The sequence below is a fragment of the Sarcophilus harrisii genome, chromosome 2, assembly GCF_902635505.1.
Source record: "Sarcophilus harrisii chromosome 2, mSarHar1.11, whole genome shotgun sequence".
In the NCBI taxonomy this organism is placed as follows: Eukaryota; Metazoa; Chordata; class Mammalia; order Dasyuromorphia; family Dasyuridae; genus Sarcophilus; species Sarcophilus harrisii.
Genome location: NC_045427.1, coordinates 287,545,018 through 287,566,718, shown reverse-complemented (window position 1 = coordinate 287,566,718; position 21,701 = coordinate 287,545,018). Strand labels below are relative to the sequence as shown.

General features: G+C 33.3%; 1 protein-coding gene across 8 annotated transcripts in view; it reads right to left on the bottom strand.

Moving 5' to 3' along the window:
- EML5 (EMAP like 5) overlaps nt 1-21,701 on the bottom strand; it is a 200,746-nt gene that overhangs the window by 67,466 nt on the left and 111,579 nt on the right. For all 8 annotated transcript variants that reach the window (XM_031952379.1, XM_031952380.1, XM_031952381.1 and 5 more), the window contains one exon: nt 6,795-6,906. In XM_031952379.1, the coding sequence (XP_031808239.1) occupies nt 6,795-6,906 (112 nt within the window). The remainder of the gene's footprint in view (nt 1-6,794; nt 6,907-21,701) is intronic.

The following is a 21,701-nucleotide window of genomic DNA, read 5'->3' as shown; positions in this document are numbered from 1 at the left end:
GATCTAGATGACTTCTAAGGTCTCTTTTGCCGAGCCTATCCTTTGTCACTCTTGATTCTTAAAGATGGGATGACTTCCTCTTCACCAATTACTTTCACCTTTGTAACTAATGCTATTTTCTTCAGTCTCCTTCCAAAAATTGCTTCTTTAATTATCTCTTGCCTTTTAAATTTCTCCAAGAGTTTGTTCTATGATCAAAAACATTTTTAAGGAGGGTCAGGATGAAAGGAGTAAGAGAATAGAATAAACAGAGGGGAGGACAGTCAGCCACAGTAATTTGGAAAATAATTTTGAAGCAAGTTTCTCTGATGAAGGCTTCATTTCTAAAAAAAAAAAAAAAAAAAAAAAAAAAAAAAAGCCATTCCCTAATTGACAAAAAAATATTAACTATGCCCTAAGGGCTATAAAATCATGCATATCCTTTGATTTAACAATACCACTATTAGGCATGAATCCAAAAAAAGAGATTTAAAAAAAAAAAAAGGAAAAGGGCCTATATATATATATAGAAATATGTGTAGCAGCTCTCTTCTCAGGGCAAAGAAATGGAAATTGAGGAGATGCCCATCAACTGAGGAATGGCTAAATAAATTGTGGTATGTGATTATGATGGAAAATTATTATTCTATGGGAAATGATGAGCAGGATTCTCACAGAAAAACCTAGAAAGTCCTCCAACAATTAAAGCAAAGTATATATAGAAAATATATAAAGAAATAGCAATATTGTAGGATGATCAGTTGTGAAGGACTTTGCTATTCTGAGCAAAACAATGATCCAAGACTACTTTGAAGAACTTCTGATGAAAAATGCTATCCATACCTAGGGAAAGAACTGATTACATCTGAATCCAAATTGAAGCAATACCCATTTATACCTCATCTGTCATTAATTAGTTTTATAACTTGGAGGAAGTCATTCAACCACTCTGCACCTCAGTTTAGGAAAGATGGAGTCTAAGACCCTTTCCAGCTCTAGAGTTATAATCCTATAATTTCTAAACTACCTGCACTATCTACTGAAAATATATTTTTTTTCAAGGACCCTTTCTGCAAATTCTAAGTATCCTTTTGTCACAAAACTTAAAAGTTTCTTCTAGTCATTAACTTTCCTGACCCTGCACCTGACTTCCAGATATACTCAACACTACTAGTTTCTCCTCCTACCTCTCCAATATTTTTTCTCTGCCTCCTTCCCCCATTCCACATTCTGCTCCAATCTGCAATCCAGTGAAATTTTCAAGGCCCTGTCCTTGGTCTTCTCTTTCTTCTCCAACTTCTCTTCTTGGCAAAAATGCAAGATGACTACTTGATGTTATTAAAAGGCTTTGTGCTTCAGTTAGGGTTTGGTGTAGATCAGGGTATCAAGCTCAAAGAGAAAGGGATGTCTGCAGTGACATACCGATGCTGTCTTGGCAGTAAAGTTTGACATCTCTGGTCCAGGGCCGTGAGATTCCTTCTAGTTTCAAGAGTCTTTACAATCTTATCTACTCCCAAGGCTTTCATCCCTTGATGAGAACTTATCTATCTATATTTTTAACCCTGTTTTCTCACCAAACTTCAGTTCTATATTTCCAGTTTTTTCTTTATATTACCACCTGGCTATCTCATGTGGACTTCAGATTTAACATGTTTAAAAAGTGAATTATCACTATTGGTTCTGTATCCCACAGAGATCATAAAAAAGGGAAAGGACCTACATGTGTAAAAATATTTGTAGCAGTTCCTTTTGTGGTAGCAAGGAATTTGGAAAATGAATGGGTGACCATAAATTGAGGAATGGCTGAATAATTTATGGAATAGAAATGTAATGGAATATTACTGTGCTATAAGAAATGATAAGCAAGCTATTTCAGAAAAGCCTGGAAAGTCTTACATGAAATGACACCAACTGAAATAAGCAGAACCAGAAGAATAACAGCAAGACTGTGTGATGATCAACTATGATAGACTTAGGACTTTCTTTGTAACACAGTGATCCAAAACAATTCCAATAGACTTGGGATGGAAAATTCCATCCATATCCAGCAAGAAAACTATGAAGACTGAAGATGTATTGAAGCATACTATTTTCATCTTTTTTTGTTTGCTTTTTCTTCCTCATAGTTTTTCCCTTTTATTCAATTTTTTCTTTCTTAACATGACAATATGGAAATATGTTTAAAATGATTGTACATATATAATCTATAGTGGATTGCTTGTGGTCTTGGGAGAGAATCAGGGAGGAAAAATTTCTCAAACTCAAAACTCAAAAAATTCACAAAAATGAATGCTGAAAACTATCTTTGCATGTAATTGGAAAAATAAAATACTACTGAAAGGAAAAAAAAAGAAAAAAAAAGAAAGAAAAAAGTATATGTGTGGGGAGAGAGTGTTAGTAGTCTGAAAATAAAATATGAGTCAATAGTATAATAATGATAATCTAAAAAGCTAATGCAATATTACTTTTCATGAGTCATAACTTTTAGAATCAGGTGAATGTATTCTGCCCTTGTAAGACTACATGTGAAATAAAATATTATTGCAATGGACAATTTAGGAATGGCAATGATAAGCTAAAAAACAGCAAACAAAATATAAAGAAGCTCTAATGAGGCTCTGAAAGAAAATGCCAAGTATTTAGATGAAAAAAGAAAGATGAAAGAGGAAATATATCTCTTTCCCCATCTGAAAAGTCATCATTTGGAAGATGGATTAGATTCAGTCTCTTTGACCTTAAAAGAATTAGGAGCGATGTGTAGAAGTTGTAAAAAAATCAAATTTAGCTTTCATGTCTCCAAAATATTCCTGACAATCAGTTATACAAAAGTGGAATGGATTTCATCAAGATGTTCTAGGTTTCACCTCATTTTAGTTCTCTGAAACTGAAATTTTGTGGTTCTGTATTTAATGATTGTTCATTTAAACCTACATTTTATGGAAAATTAGAGTCATACAAGTTATCAAAAGCAGGCAAAAAAGCTACTGTGTGATGAATTTATTCAAGTGACTAGTGTTTTACTCCTTAAAAAGACAGAAAAAAATTTAAATTAACTTCTGTTAATGATGTACTAAATTAAAACTAGATTATTACATTTCATTATTAAAAATAACTATATGGAGTGTTTTAATAGAAGACCACCATGAAACTAGTACCTCTATACTCTCTTTTAAAGACAAAAATTCCAATGAGAAAAACTGTAGTCAAAAAGCATACTCCAGAACTCTGGAGAAGTATACTTGAAACAAGGAGTAAAGAACTGATAAGACAATATATATACTTAGTACTGGGATGGTGATGTAATGATTCTCTAATCAGTATGCTGTAATGATGTAATGTAAGGTGTATAAGATCCAACAAGAACTGGAAGAGAAACATTCCATCTCCCACCATCTGGTGGCTCCCCTGCTTTCTGCATTCCTCTACTAAGACCAAGGCTCATCTGAAGGTCCCCCCAAAGCTAGCCTGCCCCAGGCGAAGGAGACAGATTGAAAAGGAGATAAATAAAGACTTTGGACTTTATCCCTATCTATTTTTGTGGTGATTATTTTGCTGAAACCAATGCCCATTCAGAGGACCTAAAGAGAGCTAGCCAGAACATTCCACTGTGGTACCTGAATGTGGAAATAAGGATTTACACTCAGCAGTTCAACTGACATGATTGTGAGTTCAGTGGAGAAGTCCCTGTGACCCGGAAATAGGGTAAGTACAAAAACAGACAAGCAGGAAATTTTGTTAAAAGGCTAAACTAGTGTTTCAGCTGAAATGGGACAAATTCTTAGAAAAGAACCTTCCCCACCCCAAGGAAAATGTGTAGAATGCATAGTTAATAAAGAACTAGGGTTTGACTGTAACCTGAAGATCATTGAACTTTTAGAAACATTAAAATTCACGTCTCCTTGGCTCTCTAAGGAAGAAAAATTAGAGCCAGATAAGTGGAAACTAGTAGGAGAGTAATTAATTGAATATTACAATGATAATGACTCTGATTCAATTCCTAAAGAAACATTCTATATATACAACATAATACAATTGGCTTTAAGGAATTACATAAGTATTAGAATAAGGAAAAAGGAGAAAGAGCAGGAGGGGGATAGTATTGACAAAATAGCTGAAAATCATGAAGAATTAGACAAGAAAGGCATTAAGTATAGTGCTGATGAAATTAAGGAATGTGGTGCTTCCCAGCAGGAAACATTAGGGTATTCCCCATCTCATGACCCTCCCTCAATTTCCCCTTTGTGGGTGGAGGGAGGAGGAGGAGAAGGAAGGGCAGTGACACAATCAGCACCACTCATGTAAGCAGCTTTGTCCACCCCCTATGACAAGATTACAAAAGGCACTAGCTAAAGCTAAAAAAGGACAGGATATATTTGATTTAAGAATAAAAGCATACCCTGTGATTAAAGAATTTGATTCTTCAGGTCAAGGCAGGAGAAGATAGACTCCTTTTGATTTGGAAATTATCAAAGATCTGAAAAAGGGTTGCACTCTTTATGGGGCTATATCAACTTATGTTAAGATGGCATTAGGGAATTTGGCTTTTGAAATTTCAACCCCTATTGATTGGAAATTTATAGCAAAAACATGTTTAGAACCTGGACAAAACTTGTTGTGGCTGTCTGAATATAGTGAACTCTATAGAATACAAGACCAACAAAATGGGCAAACTAGAGTTAACATACAAATCACCTTTGACCAACTTGCAGGTAAAAGTCAGTATGCAGATGCTTTAGCACAGATTAATTATTTTTTGATAGCATATGAGCAAACTGCTTCTGCTGCTATCAAAGCATGGGGCACCCTCCCAGGAAAACAAGATAGAAGGGAAACCTTCACAAAAATAGAGTAAAGTCCAAATGAACCCTTTGCCAATTTCGTGAGATATGTGCAGACAGCTGTTATATGAACTACTGGTGAAAATGCAGCAACAGGAATAATGATAAACCAGCTTGCTAAAGAAAATGCTAATGAGGTTTGTAGAAGAATTATACTAGGACTACACAAAGATGCTCCTTTAGAGGAGATCATAAGATGCTGTGCCACAGTAGACACAAATGCCTTTTATAGCCAGGCTATGACGCAGAACATGGGAAGACAGGGTCCCTTTTGGAAAGAGACTTCCAGATAGACTCTTCAATACTTTCGATGTAGTAAAGTAGGGGCATCTGAAAACTCACTGTTGGCATAGAGACAGAGTAAGAGAATAGGGTAGGAGAACAAGACTCAAAATCCCATGTCCGAAATGTAACATAGGCTTCCATTAGGCACCAGAATGTAGACTGACTCAGGGAAATGAGAGACAGGTCTAAGGTGCCAGACAAAAAACAGGTGGGGCATGATGGCAGCCAAGGTTATACCCAGAGAGTCTTTAGAAGTTCAGGACTCCCATATGATCAATCAGCCAAAAAGCAATCTGATGGGAAAAAGGGATTACAATTGGGGAGCATACAGATTTTATAACCCAACAGAAGGACAGTGTCCAGTGCAAGCACCCAAGTGATATGGAGAGATCCAGAATGTGGTGAATGGTGGACCAGATAGGTAAACTACTTGGGGGAGAGGGTTTGCTTGTATCCCTACAGATGGAGAGGGAATCAGATGGGTGCAATGAGCCATATTTGCCTTGTCCATTGGAGAGAGACAGAAAGAGAGAAAACCTCAAAACAAAGGAGAAAACTCAAGAAACATTGGGTGGTTCCATCTCTGACTATATGTGCCACTGAAAAAGCATGACTGTTAACCCAAAGTATATGGCAATTGACTCATGAACATCAAAAATTGTTGATAAAAATGTGGCAGAATTTCAAACCCTGCAGGAATAATTGGATTCTCTGAGACATGATAAGATTGTTGCAGGACTTGAAAATCTGCAGGAATCATTGGATTCCCTGACACATGATGAGACTGTTGCAGGACTTTAAAGCTTGCAGGAATCATTTGATTCCCTGACACGTGAAATAATGGGCAACAGATTGGTTTTGGACTATCTCTTGGCTGCTGAAGGAGGTGTATGTGTGATTGTTATCTATATACCTTCCTTCTAGGACTTATGGATATGCATAATTCCTCATATTGTTTGTTACATCACTACTAGCTTGTGTTATATTATTATGTGCTTGTGTAATACCTCCCATGTTGATGGATTTAGGTATACCTATTTCAAGTGAGACACTTCAGAAACCCATTAATAATAATCTGGTTTGACTCCCCATTTCCCTTTGGTGTTTTCATCTCCCTTCCTGAGAAGTCAGGGAAGGTGTGACCACCTATGTTCTAAAAACAAAAGAAAGTGGGAGATGTAGAGAGCCAGAACTCTGGAGAAGTATACATGACACAAGGTGTTAACTCAAAAGTATTGATGAGACAATGGTTATTTAGTTTACATATACACTTAGTACTTAGCATGGTGATCCAATGGTTCTCTAAGTTCACACATAATCAATATGCTGTAATGCTGTAATATAAGATATATAAGAGCCAACAAGGACTGGAAGAGAGACATTCCATCTCCCATCATCCTGATGGCTTTCCTGCCTTCTGCATTCCTTTACTAAGATCAAGGCTCATATGGAGGTCCCCCAGAAAGCTAACCTGGCCCCAGGTGAAGGAGATAGACTGTGAAGAAGATAATAAAGACTATGGACTTTATTCCTGACTATTCTTGTGGAGATTATTCTGCTGGAACCAAGGCCCATTTGGAGGATTTACAGAGAGCTAGCTAGAACATTACAGCATATTATAGTCATTTTTTTGGCACTTTCCTTAATATATAGATAAGCCATTAATATTTATTAAGTATAAATTTAAATCACCTTTAGATCCTGGAGCTAAAGAAGCTCTTTTGATGGCATAGGTTTTGAGGCACCTTTCAAAGGAATCATCCCAGAGAGCAACTACTCCATCTTTTCCTCCAGTTACAAAGCCCTGTAAAAATCAAAACATAAGTTCTATGAGTTTTCAAAGAGGTGTGGTTATCTGTATTTAATTCATATCTCTTTTATTACCTTGCAATGTCCCCGAGAGCAAAAATTTGTCTCCAGCATCTCATTTAACCAAGGAACTAGCAAGGATTAAGCATGTGCTTAATAGTATCGAGTAAGTTACATTTTATAATCTATTTATGCATTTTAGAAATGCATGAACATGTTAAAAATTTATTCTATTTTAGTGTGAAAATGTAAGAATCACTGTAGAAATAAAAATGTAATATATTACTGTAAAGCTAGAGAAAACTAATGCTCCGTGGTGGATAAGAGATGCTAGTGCCATTTGTGTGTCAGAAAAGTTTACCAACCCAGCAGCAGTAGGATTCTATGATACTGAATATGAGATAAACAACATAAAGCATGTTCTTGAAAGATCCACTATTTCATTTCCCTGGTTCTTTCTCCCTCTTCCAATGCAAATCAATCACTTAACTCCAGTTCCTTAGAAGAAATAGTCTCTAAGAGCTTCTATGGTTGAAAAATTCATCATCTTATGCCAATCAAGCAACAAATCTCTTTGACCTTAGACACTGCATAACAAATATGCACTCTATTACTAAGACTTTACTTGAAGCTTGGTAGAATCTACCAGAGGTTTTGTTTTTCACTGACATTTAAAACTCCATATATAATGAGACATAATTACCTAAATCAACTACCTAGAGTACTGGTTAGGGACCCATTTTCCTTCAATCTTTCATAAACATCTTTTAGAAAAGATTTTACTTTCTGAGAGATTTAGGGAGGATCTTTTTAAGATATCAAAGGCTTATCAAAAGTAAACTTTGACAAGAGTTGGAAGTGGAGTTTAAACAACACAAGAAGACTAAGCATTGCCTTTTCCTCTTTAATGCAGCAAAGCAAAACAAAAGACTCAAATTCAAAATAATTACTTGGGAATCTACTTGCCAAGATACACACAGGAAATACATGAACACTATGACAAAACATTTTTTAAACATGTAAAGCAAGATATAAATAAGTGAGGAAATATTATTGCTCAGAATGAGCCAATACAATATGACAATAATGCCAACTAAATTAATTTACTTAATCAGTGTCATTACCAATCAAACCACCAGAGAACTACTAAATTACTTAAGACTTAAAAAACAACAAAACAAAATTCATTTAGGATCACAAAAGGTCTAGAACATAAAGAAATAAAAGGAGTCCTAGCAATACCAGATTTCAACCTGTATTACAAAGTAGTAAATGAAATAATGAAAAACAGAAATTGGTTTATCAGTGGAACAGGTTCAGAATAATTACAAAAACAAGGAGCACAGTAACCTAATAACAAACATCTCCTATCACATACCAAAAAAACTAATGGTACATGAATGGACTTAAAGGGACCATGTTAAACAAATGAGAAGAGAAAGGAAGAAATTCATAATTAAACTAGAAATGAGGTAGATGATAGGTGGTAAAAATGACAATTCTGATTACATATAATTAAAAAGTTTTTAATCAAATAAAACCAACGTGACTAACATTAGAAGAGAAGCAGTAAAAAATCATCCTTGCACCAAGTTTCTCTAACAAAAGTTTTATCTCATGGATATATAAAGAACTAGTCAAATTTATAAAAATAAGAACCATTCCCCAGTTGACAAAATTTTAAAATAATGTTTTTTCTAAGCTGCAGGTAAAATGATTTTTAACATTTTTTTTTTAAATTTTGAGTTCTGAATTCTCTCCCTCTCTTCTTCCCTGAGAAAGTGAGCAATTGATATAAGTTATACATGTGCAATAATCTAAAATACATTTCCTTATTAGTCATATTGTGAAAGAAGACACAAAAATAACATTTAAAAATGAAAATAGTACACTTCAATCCACATTTAGATTCTGCCAGTTCTTTCTCTGAAAGTGGATAGCATTATTCATCATAAATCCTTAGGAAATGTCTTGGATCACTGTATTTCTGAGAATAGCCAAGTCATTCACAGTTGATAATCACACAATATTGTTGTTACTATGCACAATGTTCTGCTTCTGCTCACTTCATTCTTCATTAGTTCATGTAAGACTATCCAGGTTTTTCTGAAATCACCCTCCTCATTTGTATAGCATAATAATATTCTATTTCAATCATATACAACTTATTCAGACATTCCTTAATTGATGGGCATCCCCTCAATTTCCAATTCTTTGTCACTACAATAAAGAGATGCTATAATTATTTTTGTATAAAGAGGTTATCTTCCCTTCTTTTTAAAAATCCCTTTTGGGATAAAAATTGGGATTTAAAAATCTCTTTGGGATATAACCCCAATAACAGTAGTGATGGGTCAATGGTATAGAATATGGAGTTTTACAGCCCTTTGAGCACAGTTCCAAACTGCTCTCCAAAATGGTTAGTTCATAACTAAACCAATAATGCATTAGTGTCGCCATTTTCTCATATTTCCTCCAATATTTATAATTTTTCTTTTTCTGTCATTTTAACAAAACTGATGGATGTGGGGTGGCATCTCAGAATTGTTTTAATTTTATTTTTTTTTAATCAATAGTAATTTAAAGATGTTTTTCCCGTGTAACTACAGATAGCTTTGATTTCTTCATCTGAAAACTGTCTGTTTGAATCCTTTGACAATTATTAATAGGGAATGACATATTCTAATACATTTGATTCCATTCTCTATATATTTGAGAAATGAGCCCTTTTTCAGAGACTTGATATAAAGATTGTTTCCCACTTTTCTGATTTCCTTCTAATCTTAGTTGCATTGTTTGTACAAAAGCTTTTTAAATAATCAAAATTATCCATCTATCTAATGCTTTCCTGTCTCATATTTGGTCATAAATTCCTACCCTATTCATACATCTCACAGGTAAACTTCTATGCTCCTCTAATTTGCCCATAGTAGCATCCTTTTAGATTTAAATCATGTACTCATTTTGACTATATCTTAATATAAAGTGTGAGATATAAGTCTATAACTAGTTTCGGCAAAACTGTTTGCTAGGTTTTTTCCAGCAGATTTTGTCAGATAATGAATTCTTGTCCCAAAAGCTTGGATCTTTAGGTTTATCAAATACTAGATTAGTATATTCATTTACTAATCTCATTGTTAGTACTATATTTAAAATCTTTGCTTCAATATTCATTAGGTAAATTAGTCTAGTTTTCTTTCTGTTTTGGCTCTTCCTGGTTTAGCTTAGCAGCAAATCTGTATTATAAAGATATTTGATAAAACTCCTCATATCTTTCCAGATAATTTATATAGCATTAAAATTAATTATTCTTTAAATATTTGGCAAAATTCCCTTATGAATCCATCTGGCTCTGAAGACTTTTTCTTAGGGAGCTCACTGATGGTTTGTTCAATTTCTTTTTCTAAGATAGGATTATTTTTCTATTCTATTTACTCTTCTGTTCATCTAGGCAATTTATATTTTTGTAAATATTTGTCTATGGCATATTTATTGGCATGTAATTGGGCAAAAGATCTCCTAACAATTGGTTAAATTTCCTCTTCACTAATGATTAATTCACCCTTTTCATTTCTGATATTGCTAATTTGGTTTCTTTTCTTTTTGTAATCGATTTAACCAATGGTTTATTTTATTGATTCCTCCCCTCGCCCCATAAAATCAGCTCCTATTTTATTTATAAGTTGAATAGTTTTCTTGTTTTCAATTTTATTCATCTATTCTTTGAGGATTTCTAATTTGGCATTTAACTGAGGACTTTTAATTTGTTCTTTTTTCTAGTTTTTTTTTTTTTTTTTTTTTTTTAGCTGCATGCCCAATTCATTGATCTGCTCTTTCTATATTTTACTGATTTAAACATTTAGAGATATACATTTTCTCTTAAGTATTGCTTTGATTAGAGTCTATAAATTTTGGTATGGTGTCTCATTTCTGTCATTCTCTTTGAAGAAATTATTATTTGTATAATTTGTTCTTTGATGCACTCATTCTTTAGGATTATTTAGTTTCCAACTAAATTTTAGGCATATTTATCTCCATTTATTGCATATAATTTTTAACTGAATTATGATATGAAAAGGAAGCTCTGCTTTTCTGCATTTCATTCTGTGTTTACTACTTCCTTTTAGAGTAAGACAGAGATTTGTATATCAAATGCAAATTACCTCTGTGCCAATTTTTTAAAAATTATAACTTTTTATTGACAGAACATATGCATAGGTAATTTTTTACAACTTTATCCCTTGTACTCACTTCTGTTCCAACTTTTCTCTTCCCTCTCTCCACCAACCCCTCCCCTAGATGGCAGGCAGTTTTATACATATTAAATATGTTATAGTATATCCTAGATACAATATATGTGTACAGAATCGTACAGTTCTCTTGTTGTCTGTGCCAATTTTAAAAAGTTTCAAGTACTGCCGCCCACCACCCCAACTTTCTCTTCTGCATTATAATAGCTCTTTTGTACCTTTCTTATGTAAGATAATTTACTCCATTCTTTTTTTTTCCCTTTCCCCCTTCTCCCCATGTATCTCTCTCACCCCTTAATTTTATTATTTTTTTGGATATTCATCAATTTATACCTTTATTATCTAATTTATGTATGATATTTCTAACTCCCCTAATAGTAATAAAGTTCTTAAGAGTTACAAGCAACATTTTCCTATGTAGGAATGTAAACAAATAGTTAACCTTACTAAATCTCTTATGTTTTCTCTTTCCTGTTTAGCTTTTTAGGCTATTTTTCATCCTTATATATGAAAAATCAAAATTTCTGTTTAGCTCTGGTCTTTTTTTCAGGAATGTTTGTCAGTATTTTATTTCACTAAAGATCTTTGTTGTTGTTGTTGTTGGCTGGAGGATTATACTCAATTTTGGTGGAAAGGTGATTCCTGGTTGTAAATCCCAGCTCCTTTTATCTTCCAGAATATCACATTCCAAGTCTTCTGACCCTTTAACTCAGAGGCTGCTAAATTCTATCTAAGTCTAACTGTAGCTCCATGATATTTGAATTACTTTTTTCTGATTGCATGCAGTATTTTCTTATTAGCCTGGGAATTCTATGATTTGGCTATTATTCCTGGGAATTTTCATTTTGGGATCTCCTTCAGAAGTTGACCAATGGGTTCATTCAATTTCTATTTTATCCTCTTGTTTTAGGATATCAGGGAAATTTTCTTGATAATTTCTTCTAATATTGCAACAAGATTATTTTTATCATAATTTTTGGACAATCCAATGATTCTTATATTACTTCTCTTCAATCTATTCTCTAGATCATTTGCTTTTCTTATGAGATGCTTCAAATTTTTTTGATTTTGTTCCATTATTTCTTTGTGTCTTAGAATATCATTAGTTTCCCTTTGCCCAATTCTAGTTTTCGAAGAATTATTTTATTCCTTTAGTTTTTTTGGTCCTCTATTTCAAGTTGGTTGACTTTCTTTCCATAATTTTCTTGATTTTTTGGGGTTGCTCTTATTTTTTTTTTCAATTTTTTTCCTCAATTGCTCTTATTTGATTTTTAAAGTCCTCTTTAAATTCTTCTAAGAATTCTTTGGGTTTAGGATCATTTGATATTTCTTATTTAAAAAGTGCTATTTTTATATCCATTATCTTCCTCTGAATATGAGCCTGGAGCTTTTTCAATAGTTACAGTAGCATATCTATGGTTAGATTCTTTCTCCTTTGCTTGTTTTTAGGTTTTTTTTTTTTTTTTGTCAAAGTTCTAGTCACAAGATAAGGGGAATAATGCCCCAAGCCTCATGTTCTTCTTACTATTATTATCTGAGGTCCATTCTAGGTAGGGCTCAAGCTTAAGCTCTTTTCTCCCTCCTAAATTATGGATAGAGCCCCCTTTCACTCTGTCCTGTCAGTGCTCTTACTGCAGTCCCTCTGGTGGCTGCAAACTACAGTGTCCTCTCTTCCTTGGAACCAAAACCAGACTCTGCTCTCCTGCTGTTGTCCATAGCCAGCAGGGAACCCTGAGGTTAAGGTCCTTCAATCTACCCCAGCTCAGATACCACCCATCCTCCTAATAAAAGGTCTTAAAGAAGAGGCTGCCTCCCAACTCCAATCACTCTCAGGGTTTTTTGCCTGTTGATTCTGCAGAGTTGGCCTAGAGATGTTTGTACTTCATTCAGGCTGAAACTAGCCCCAGAAGGATCAGATTTTTCTAGGAATTATCTTAAGATGTTTTAGGAGAATAATGGCTTTAGCCTGACTTTTATTTTCTCTGCTCTACAATTCCTCTGACTCAATGTTCTGTCTTTTTTTCTGTAAAAGAAATTTGGAGAGCTGAAAGTTTTCTGACTTGTTCTGCCACATTCCCAGAATCCTCTCCCAATTCTAATTTTTTTAAGGAATTATTTTCTTAAGTGAGTTTTTGTATCTTCTTTTCCATTTGCTCAACTCTACTTTTTAGGGGTGTTGTTTAATAAATTTTTGTGATCATTTCCCATGTTTTTGTGCTTCATTTACTTTATTGTTGATTCTTTTTTCATGATTCTCTTGCATCACTCTCAATCCCTCCCACCCCCCCAATTTTTCTTCTCTCTGTCTCTCTCTCATTTAATTTTTAAAATCCTTTATGACTTCTGGGAGTTCTTTTTTTTGAGCCTGACACCAATATACATTTTTCTTTAAGGTTTTTCATGTAGCTGTTTTGATACTGTTGTCCTCTTGTGAGTGTGTGTTTTTAATCTTCCCTGTCACCATATTAACTTTTTATGGAAAAATTTCTTTCTATTCTTATTTTTGCAGCTCTTTTCTTGACTTTTAATTTTATGTTAAAGTTGAGCTCTATTCCCAGGGCTGAGAAGGCACTGTCCCAAGCTTCAAACTCTTCATGTTGCTTTAGAGGTAATTCTGGGCACATGTAAGCTATAGGAGTTGATGCTGCCAATTCAGTTGCTCTGAGACCTGCAGTGGCTTGTTCAAGAGCACTGAACCTTGCTGCTCACTTGCAACAGGTGTAGGGCCTCACCAATGACTTCCTGAGCAGCAGCCTGCTGTTGGCTCGCACATGTTATCCAGCAGATTATGCTCCACTCGAACTTCTGTGAGACAGACTTTTCGTGTGAACCTTCTAAGTTGTTTTGGGTTGGAAAATTATTTCATTTCATCCTTTTGTTGGTTCTCAGCTTCAGAATTCATTTTAAGGTGTTGTTTTTGGGGGAATTTGGGAGAGCTCAATTAAATCCCTAGTTTATTCTCCCACCTTGTCTCTTTTCTCTCCATTTAATAAATTTTTGAAAGATATGAATTAGCACTTTTCGGAGGAAGAAATTCACGCTATCACATTCATGTCCATCTGAAAAAATGTTCCAGATTACCAATAATTAAAGAAATGCAAGTTAATGCAACAATGAGTCAGTAAGGATTTATTAATTATTAATTTAATAAATTAAATTTATTAATAAATAAATTAATTTATTAGTAGTAGGGCCTACTAAGTGCCAGGTAATGTGCTAGATGGTAAAGAAAGGATAAAAAAAAATAGGCCCTAATTGCATGAAGGTCATAGTGAGATGAGGGAAAGAACTTGAAAACAAGAACAAACAAAATACAAACAAGAAAGACTAAAGCTAACTACCAAAAGGAAGATATTAAGTCATGGAGAAAGGTTTCTTGTAGTAAATATATTTTGCCCGAGACTTAAAAGAATCCAAGAAAATTAATCAAGCAAAATAGCAAAGTTGACCAAAAAAAAAAAAAAAAAAAAAGGAAATTGACAAATGTTAAAAGGGCTTTAGAAAAAAGGACATTACAGCACTTTTGATGAAACTACTAAATGCTCCAGCCAGATTGGAAGATAATTTGGAACTATGGTCCCCAAATTATTAAACACTTTACCTGAATATACAATTAAGTATCTTCTGCAAAAACATAAGAGAAAAAAAAAAAGGAGAAAAATTTACATAATAAAGACATCATTTAGACAGACTTTAGAAGTCTAATCAGTGGTAGGACCAATCATAATTCACATAATAATATATGATATACACCTCCTAACAGACAAGTAATGGCCTTAAAGGGCGGCCTGTAACTTTTTTTATGGTTAAAAAGACAAAACCCATGGAGAATTTGTTTTCCTTAAGTAGACATTTTTATATAATGGTTTATTTTTCTTAAAAAGTGAAGGGGGATAAGAGAAAAGATATATTTTTGTTGACTGAAAATATTTTTAAGCTAATTTTAAAAAATCAGTGAAGATATTAAAATATAAAGAATAAATTACAATCTAGCCTATTTATTTTCATTACCCAAATGCTTTCCCAATTCAATCCCAGTTTGATTGCTGACTTTTTCAAAAACAGCCATTTAAGTTAGTTTTTAGATAGTATTACTTTACTGCTATGTAATTTACCAGAACTACACAAGTTCAAAAACACCAAGAAAATAACCCTTTAAGAAAATTTGTTTGAAAATTTTCTGTAATAACATCTTAACACACTTAAAAAAAACCCTTAATTTTCAAAACATATGCATTGACAATTTTTCAACATTAAATCTTGCAAAATCTTTTGTTCCAAACTCCCCCCTTTTCCTCTACCTCTCCCCTAGATGGGAAGCAATCCAATATATGTTAATCATGTTAGAAATACATATTAAATCCAATATATGTATATTTATACAATTATCTTGCTGTACAAGAAAAATCAGATCAAAAAGGAAAAAATGCAAGCAAACAACAACAAAAAGAGTAAAAATGCTATGTTGTGATCCAAACTTGGTTCCCACGTAGATGGCTCTCATCACAAGATCATTGGGAAAAGGCCTGAATTGTCTCATTGCTGAAAAGAGCCATATCTATCAGAATTGATCATCATATGGTCTTGTTGCTGTGTATAATGATCTCCTGGTTCTGCTCATTTCACTTAGCATCAGTTCATGTAACTCTCTCCAGGCCTCTCTGAAATCATCCTGCTGATCATTTGTTATAGTTCTATAATTATATCCTATAACATTCATATACCATAACGTATTCAGCCATTCAATTCCAACTGATGAGCATCCATTCAATTTCCAGTTTCTTGCCACTACAAAAAAGGCTGCTACAAACATTCTTGCACACGTGGGTCCCTTTCCCTCCTTTATGATCTCTTTGGGATATAAACCCAATAGAAACACTGCTGGATCAAAGGGTATTATGCAGTTTTATATCCTTTTGGGCATAGTTCCAGATTGCTCTCCAGAACTGCTGGATCAGTTCACAATTCCATGTGTCCCAGTTTTCCCACACCCCCTCCAACATTCATCATTATCTTCTCCTATCTTATTAGTCAATCTGACAAGTGTGTAGTAGTACCTCAGAGCTGTCTTAGTTTGCATTTCTCTGATCAATAATGATTTGGAATACCTTTTCATATAGCTAGAAATAGTTTCAATTTCTTCATCTGAAAATTGTCTTTTCATATCCTTTGACCATTTGTCAATTGCAGAATGAGTTTAATCCTTACAAATTTGAGTCAATTCTCTATATATTTTAGAAAAGAGGCCTTTCTTTATCAGAACCCTTGAATATCAATTTTTTCCCCAGTTTGTTTCCCTTCTAATTTTGTCTGCATTGGTTTTGTTTGTACAAAAACTTTTAAACTTAATATAACCAAAATTATCTATTTTGTGTTCAATAATAAACTCCATTTCTTCTTTGAACACAAATTCCATTCTTTGAGCACCAGCCCTGAAGTCAGGAGGACCTGAGTTCAAATCTGATCTCAGACACATAACACTTCCTAGCTGTGTGATCCTGGGCAAGTCACTTAATCCCAATTGTCTTGGCAGAAAACATCCCTTTCTTCTCCACAGATCTGAGAACTAAACTGTCTTTTATTCTTATAATTAGCTTTTATTACTCTTTATGTCTAAATCATGAATCCATTTCTACCTTATCTTGTATAATGTGTTAGGTATGGGTCAATGCCTAGTTTTTGCCATAGTCATTTCCAATTTTCTCAGTAGTTTTTGTCAAATAGTTTGTAGGTACTAAGATTGAGTTTTTATTATTATAGCTTTTTATTTACAAGACATATGCATGGGTAACTTTTCAGCATTGACCCTTGCAAAACCTTCTGTTCCAACTTTCCCCCCCTTCCTCTCTACCCCCTCCCCTAGTTGGCAGGTAGACCAATACATGTTAAATATACTAAAGTATATGTTAACTTTATAAATATGTATACATATATTATATTTATCTTGCTGCACCAGAAAAATTGGATTTAGAAATAAGGTAAAAATAACCTGAAAAACAAAACAAAAATGTAAGGAAACAAAAACAGGAGTGGAAATGCTATGTTGTTGTCTACACTTATTTCCCATCATTCTTTCACTGGGTGTAGTTGGTTCTCTTCATTATTGAACAACTGGAACTGATTTGGTTCATCTCATTGTTGAAGAGAGTCACGTCCATCAGAATTGATCATCATATGGTATTGTTGTTAAAGTGTATAATGATCTCCTGGTTCTGCTCATCTCACTAGCATCAGTAAGTCTCCAGGCCTTTCTGAAATCATCCTATTGGTCATTTCTTACATACCATATCTTATTGAGCCATTCTCCAATTGATGAGCATCCATTCAATTTCCAGTTTCTAGCCACTACAAAAGGGTTGCACATATGGGTCCCTTTCCTTTCTTTAAGATCTCTTTGGGATATAAGCCCAGTAGTAACACTGCTGGATTAAAGGTATGGACAGTTTGATAACTTTTTGAGCATAGTTCCAAATTGTTCTCTAGAATGGTTGGATGCATTCACAATTCCACCAACCATGTGTCAGTATCCCAGGTTTCCTAGTCATCCTAGCCAATTTGAGGGCTGTGTAGTGGTATCTCAGAGTTGCCTTAATTTGCATTTCTCTGATCAATAATTTGGAGCATCTTTTCATATGGTTAGAAATAATTTCCATTTCTTCATCTGAAAATTGTCTGTTCATATCCTTTAACCATTTATCAATTGTAGAATGGCTTGATTTCTTATAGAATCCATTCTCTATATATTTTGGAAATGAGCCTTTATCAGAACCTTTGACTGTAAAAATGTTTTTCCTAGTTTAATGCTTCCCTTCTAATCTTGTCTCCATTAGTTTTGTTTGTACAAAATCTTTTTAACTTCACATAATCAAAATTTTCTATTTTGTGACCAAAAATGATCTCTAGTTCTTTTTTGGTCACAAATTTTTTCCTCCTCCACAGGCCTGAGAGGTAAACTATCCTATATTCTCCTAATTTATTTATGATCTCATTCTTTATGCCTAGATCATGAACCCATTTTGACCTTATCTTGGTGTATGATGTTAAATGTGGATCAATGCCTATTTGCCATACTAATTTCCAATTTTCCCAGCAGTTTTTGTCAAAAGGTGAATTCTTATCCCAAAAGCTGGGGTTTGGGGGTTTGTCAAACACTATATAGATAACTAATCTAGTTACTATTTTATAGTTATTTTATGGTTATTAACTATTTTATAAATATTGACTATTTTGTCCTGTGAACCTAACCTATTCCATTAATCAACTAGTCTATTTCTTAGCCGATACCAAATGGTTTTAGTGGCCACTGCTTTATAATATAGTTTTTGATCTGGTACACCTAGACCACCTTCATTTGATTTTTTTTTTCATTAGTTCCCTTGAAAATCTTGACCTTTTGTTTTTTTCCAGATGAATTTTGTTGTTATTTTTTTCTAGGTCATTAAAATAGTTTTTTGAAAGTCTGATTGGTATTGCACTAAATAAATAGATTAGTTTAGGTAGTATTGTCAACTTTATTATATTTGCTAGACATATCCAAGAGCATTTAATATTTTCCCAATTATTAAAAATTTGACTTTATTTGTGTGGAAAGTGTTTTGTAGTTTTGCTCATATAGTTCCTGACTTTCCCTTGGCAGATAGATTCCCAAATATTTTATACTATTGAGAGTTATTTTAAGTGGATTTTCTCTTTATATCTCTACCTGTTGGATTTTATTAGTGAGATACAAGAATGCTAATGATTTATGTAGATTTATTTTGTATCCTGCAATTTTGCTAAAGTTGTGGATTATTTCTAATAGCTTTTTAGTAGAATCTCTGGTGTTGTCTAAGTATACCATCATATCATCTGCGAAGAGTGATAATTTGGTTTCCTCATTACCTATTCAAGTTTCTTTAACCTCTTTCTCAACACTTACTGCTGAAACTAGCATTTCTAATACAATATTGAATAGTAATGGTGATAGTGGGCAACCTTGTTTTACATCTGATTTTATCAGGAATGGTTCCAGTTTATCCCCATTACATATGATGCTAACTAATGGTTTTAAATAGATGCTACTAACTATTTTAAGGAAAAGCTCATTTATTCCTATACTCAAGTGTTTTTTGTTTTTTTTTTAATAGAAATGGATATTGGATTTTTACCAAATTCTTTTTCTGCATTCTGTTGAGATGATCATAAGGTTTGTGTTAATTTGGTTGTTGATATAGTCAATTATGCTAATAGTTTTCCTAATACTGAAACAGCCCTACTTTCTTGGTATAAATCTTACTTGGTCATGGTGTATTATCCTGGGGATGGTTTTCTGTAATCTTTTTGCTAATATCTTATTTAAGATTTTAGCATCAATATTCATTAGGGAAATTGGTCTATAATTTTCTTTCTCTGTTTTCAACCTACCTGGTTTAGGTATCAGTACCAAGTCTGTGTCATAAAAGGAATTTTGTAGGACTCCTTCATTCCCTATTTTTTTTCAAATAGGTTACATAACATTGAAATTAATTGTTCTTTAAATGTTTGGTAGAATTCCCATGTAAATCCATCTGATCCTGGGGATTTTTTTTTAGGGAGTTGATTAATAGCTTGTTCTGTTTCTTTTTCTAAAATGAAACTACTTAAGCAATTTACTTCCCCCTCTATTAATCTGGGCAGCATATTTTTTTGAAGGTAGTCATCCATTTCACTTAGGTTATCAAATTTATTGGCATGAAGTTGGGCAAAGAAACTCCTAATTATTGCTCTAATTTCTCTTCATTAGTGGAGAGTTCTCCCTTTTTATTTTTAAGACTAACAATTTGGTTTTCCTCTTTCCTTTTTCTAATCAAATTTAACAAAGGTTTATCTATTTTGTTGGTTTTTTCATAAAACCAACTCTTAGTTTTATTAATTCAATAGGGTTTATTTACTTTCAATTTTATTAATTTCTCCTTTTAATTTTAGAATTTCAAATTTAGTATTTGATTGGGTGTTTTTAATTTAATTTTAATTATTATTAATTATAATAATTATATATAATATAATAAATATAATAATAATTAATTATTAATTAATTTTAATTTAATTGCTCTTTTTCTAGCTTTTTAAGTTGCAAGCCCAATTCACTGATCTTTTCTTTCTCTATTTTATTCAAGTAAGCCTCTAGAAATATAAAAATTCCCCTTGTTACTGCTTTGGCTGCATCCCACAAATTTTAGTATATTGTCTCATTGTTGTTATTCTCTTGAGTGAAATTATTAATTGTGTCTATGATTTGCTGTTACACCGATTCATTCTTTAGGATGAGATTATTTAGTTTCCAATTTCTTTTTGGTCTGTTTTCCCCTAGCTTTTTGTGGAATGTAATTTTTATTACATCGTGATCTGAAAAGAATGCATTTACTCCTTTCTGTCTCCATTCAGTTTTTTCCAAAGATCTTTCATACCTAACTTTTCTAATATACTATTTACCTCTTTAACTTCTTTGTCATTTGTTTTGTGGTTTGATTTATCTAATTTTGGGAGTACAAGGTTGAGCTCTCCCACTATTATAGTTTTGTTGTCTATTTCTTCTTGCAGCTCTCTTAACTTCTCCTTTAGGAATTTAGATGCTATACCACTTGGTGAATATATGTTTAGTATTGATATTGCTTCATTATCTATGCTATCCTTTAGCAAGATATAATTTCCTTCCTTATCTCTTTTAATTAGGTCAACTTTTGCTTTTGTTTGATCTGAGATAAGGATAGCCACCCCTGCTTTTTTTTACTTCATCTGAAGCATAATTGTTTCTGATCCAGCCTTTTACCCTTTACTCTGTATGTATCACCTTGCTTTAAATGTGTTTCTTGTAAACAACATATTGTAGGATTCTGACTTTTGATCCAGTCTGCTATCCACTTATGTTTTGTGGGAGAGTTTATCCCATTCACATTTACGATTAAAACTACTAATTCTGTATTTCCTACCATCTTATTATCCCCAGACTATACTTTTCTCTTTCTTTTCCCCCAGTATTAAACTTATGGGCACCACTTGCCTTACACAGCTCTCCCTCTAAAAAGAACCCCTCCTACCCTCTTTGAGTCCCTTCCCCTTTATTATACCTTTCTCTATTATTTCTGTATTCCTTTCTATTTGGCCATTCCTTTTCTCTTTTCTTCTCCCACTTTTTATTGAAGTGAGAGAAGTTTCTCTGTAAACCAAATATGTCTAATATTTTCTCTTTGAGCCAAATCTGATGAGAGTAAGATTCACACAATGTTCTTCCCCCTCCCTTTATTCCCCCAGATATGATAGGTTTCCTTTGCCTCTTCATGAGATCTAGTTTCCCTCTTTTTACTTACACTTTTCCTTTTTTCTGATATAATCCCCTTTCCATTTCTATTTCCCTTTTTAAAAAATATTATAACAGTAAAATCAAATTATACACGCGCTCTTTACATATGCCCATAACAGAAATACCGTTCTCAAGAATTCTTTTTATCTTTTTATGATTTTCTTGAGTCCTATATTTGGAGGTCAAATTTTTTGTTTAGCTCTGGCTTTTTCATTAGGAATA